General features: G+C 35.0%; 1 protein-coding gene across 1 annotated transcript; it reads left to right on the top strand.

Annotated features, from left to right (window-relative positions):
- Positions 1-2,389: 2,389 nt before the first annotated feature.
- On the top strand, positions 2,390-2,860 carry LOC109208618 (probable LRR receptor-like serine/threonine-protein kinase At3g47570). The gene has a single exon (XM_019371746.1). The coding sequence runs from the start codon at positions 2,390-2,392 to the stop codon at positions 2,858-2,860; it is 471 nt and encodes a 156-aa protein (XP_019227291.1).
- The last annotated feature ends 781 nt before the right edge of the window (positions 2,861-3,641 follow it).

Below are 3,641 nucleotides of genomic sequence, written 5' to 3'. Positions count from 1 at the left end.
CCAACCTTTGTCTTTCTTTTCTCACACATTTATATTCTTAAAAAATTTCTTAGTTGTTCTATAATAATTGGGTATATTTTTCTATATTACACGAAAAATTATTAATAAAATAAATATTATTTGAGTAGGAAAGCAGTTCAAATATAATATAATAATATATTATCCTGGGAATGTTTTCTCAATTTCAACACTTTATGCAGTCCGTTTAGCATTTATTTTTTGGTATTGAATATTATAGAGTGGTAATGTATTACCAATATGGAGGATTCTTATGAAATTGATTTTATTAAACCTTCCTACATATTTTTAATAAGAGTTCAATAGACAAGATTGTATTAATTTTAAAATCTTATATATTAAAAAAATTAACAGAGAAGTTATTTTAGTCCAAAAAATAAGTTATTACAGCTATGTCATTTTCTTATGAGTTCTTCTATTTAATATTTTAGAGCTATTTTGATTTATCAATATTATATTCGTGCTTTTATCATCATATATGGGCTCTCCTATTTTTAAATAGATTTGGACAATATAATACGTTTTTTTTTAAAATTAAATTAGTAATAGGAATTTTCTAAGAAGTATATCCTAAATGTAATAGGATTACAATGCTAATATCAAGAATTTCGATTATGTCCTTTTATTATGAGTTATTGTGCTTAATATTAAAAGGTTATTTTTGTAATCCAACATTTTATTCATGCTTTTATAATAATATAGATAGATATAGATATAGATAGATTATCATTCTCATATTATCTTATTCTTCGATTTATATTACTACATGTTATTTCTCTTGCTTAGGTTTTCTTATTGCTTTATTATTTTGTTGTTACTACTGTCTTGTCTTTATTATTTTTAATATGACTTTTTCACTAATGTTTTTTTTGTTCAAACCTGCTGAAAAATATTTTTCTTGAGCCGAGAGTCTAGTAGAAACAGTTTCTTTACCTCCACAAGGTAGGGGTAAGATTTGCATATACACTACCCCTCAGACCCCACACTATGGGAAAATACACTGGATATATTATTATTGTTATTGTATGATATCTTATATACCTTTGATTTATTCATAGTTATGTTAAAATGTTTGCAACTGTGGTAAAATTTTCAACGCATTATGTTATGATTAAGTCATTTGTTTAACCATATTCAAGTTTGGAGGCTGAAGAACACCGAGCAGACTTGTCTTTCTCTTTGAAAAGAAAAAAGGCAAAACCTTAGTCCAATATTTGGGGTCCACTAGAGGAATTCCTTTCTTTCTTCTAACAAAGATTTTTCCCTAACTTTCTGACGACATAGAAAGTGACAAATGAGACTGGAGCAAAAGGGAGATCAAACTGATCAATATTTTTGAAGTCTCATAGCCCCATTTTAACTAACCACGCCTAGTTCTCTTGTTGTTTCATTTGGTTGTGGCAAGTTTAGCCATAACTCACACCAACATTACCACTGATCAATTAGCTCTTCTTTCCTTAAAATCCCAAATCATTTCAGACCCTTTTCACTTGTTGGATGAAAGTTGGTCTTCAACTATTCCTGTCTGTCATTGCTTGTGGTTCTCGCCACCATAGAGTGAAGTCATTGAATATTTCCAACGTGGAATTCCCCCTGATTTCGGAAATCTCACATTTCTTGTTTCACTTGACTTGAGTAGCAACAATTTCTATGGAAATTTACCTCAAGAAATTACAGATTCTTGATCTTAGTCAAAATATGCTAACAGGTATGTATATAGTCAAAAGGAGTAGGGAAATTAAGATACAGCAGCTAGCTTGCTATGGCTGAACTAAAAGGGCAGCCAGGTGCACTAAGCTCCCGCTATGCGCGGGTTCGGGGAAGGGCCGGGACTACAAGGGTCTATTGTACGCAGCCTTAGAGGATGCTTCCACGGCTCGAACCTGTGACCTGCTGGTCAGTGGTCACATGGCAATAACTTTACAAATTGCTATGGCTGAACTAACAAAGTAAAATCATTACTAGCAGTGACGGAAGCAGGATTTTCACCAAGGGGATTTAAAATAAGAAAAATAAACACGCGAAAAAAGTTAAGGGAATTCAAAAAAATTATCTTATATACACAATATAATTTTTAGCGAAGATTGAACCCCCTTCGGCCCACATAGCTCCCCCCCCCCCCCCCCCATTGATCTGGGTTTGAACAAGTTTACTGGTTCACTTCCAACAGAGATCTTCAACATACCAGGGATAACAGTGATTGACCTAACATTGAAGGTCTTTATCTAGGTGGCTTAAATCTTTTTGGGACGATACCACATTCTATCTCCAATTGTTCCAAGCTCAACACTCTAGATGTTGCTGGAAATAGACTCACCGGTTTGATTCCAACCTCTCTTGGATATTCAAGAACCTCTCCAGTCAGTCTTTCATGTCCAACGAAGCATTATGTGGTTCTCCAAGATTCCGTGTTCCGCCATGCCGTACTAGTACTTCAAAGCATAGATCCAAGAAGAAAAAAGTACTTGTCCTACTTCTATTGGCCGGAATTGCAATAGTTATATTAGTTCCTACCATCTTTGTGATGGTATGGATAAGGTATATAAGAGGTAAAAGAACTGATCCTCAACAAACAGCTGGTTCATCCTATGACGTCTCAACAAGAGGACGAATTTCATACTACGAATTGCTCCAAGCAACTGATTCGCTCAACGAGAGCAATTTGATTGGTTCTGGGAGTTTCGGCTCTGTTTACAAAGGCATCCTCAGATATGGGACTCCTATTGCAGCTAAAGTGTTCAATCTGCAATTGCAAGCAGCATTTAGGAGTTTTGATACAGAATGCCAAGTTTTGCGCAACATTCTCCATAGGAATCTCACCAAAGTCATGTTCCAACCATGAATTCAAGGCTTTGGTACTTGAGTACATGCCTAACGGGAGCCTCGATAAGTGGTTGTATTCCACAACTACTTCTTAGACATCAACAATAGACTAAGTGATCACGCCCAACTATGCCTTATAAAAAGGACAATGCGGTCGTTGCAAATATAATCCGGTTTACCAGTCCGGAGTCGAATCCCACAGAGAGTTAACCTATCAATTACCTTTGTTGGAATCACTAAATTCTTTATAATCAACTTCCTCAAACGTTGTAAACAATAGTTGATGGTATTTCTACTAACTAAGAATGCAAGTAGATAAATAAACAACTGTAAACTAAATATGTTGGGTTGTAAATAAGAATGAGAAGGTTCTAAGGTAGTGATTTCCCCTATTGATGGAATCCCTTCCGGTTATGTTTCATATAGATTCACCAAAATATCTCTATCAATCATGAGCACTCTTTTTACCGTAAATCTCTCCCGAGTAATCGCGATAATTTACTAGACGCACTCTCCCGAGTTACGCTAGCTGACTTTGTTTATTACAGCTCACTTTAGATCATACCCAAGGCTTCGTTATCCCTAATCCCGCCTTTAAACCCGTAGTTATAAATCCCTCTTATACTTTGGGAGTGGTGTTGTTCAACAGTTACCTAAATATGCACTCTCTCCCGAGTTATGCACACTAAATAGGCACAGCTAAGTGAGGATCCTGTCAATTAACTACAATAAACACGTAATTGAACAAATAGAGATTAACTGGCAAACTATACGAACATAATCAAGAAGTTCANGCTCTC

Source organism: Nicotiana attenuata, unplaced genomic scaffold, assembly GCF_001879085.1.
Source record: "Nicotiana attenuata strain UT unplaced genomic scaffold, NIATTr2, whole genome shotgun sequence".
Lineage (NCBI taxonomy): Eukaryota > Viridiplantae > Streptophyta > Magnoliopsida > Solanales > Solanaceae > Nicotiana > Nicotiana attenuata.
Note: the sequence above shows the minus strand (reverse complement) of the source record. Positions and strands in the feature narration are given on the sequence as shown.

Bases quoted from the DNA above. Each gene is read 5' to 3' on its own strand.
- LOC109208618 (XM_019371746.1), top strand. From the start codon at position 2,390: ATGTCCAACGAAGCATTATGTGGTTCTCCAAGATTCCGTGTTCCGCCA.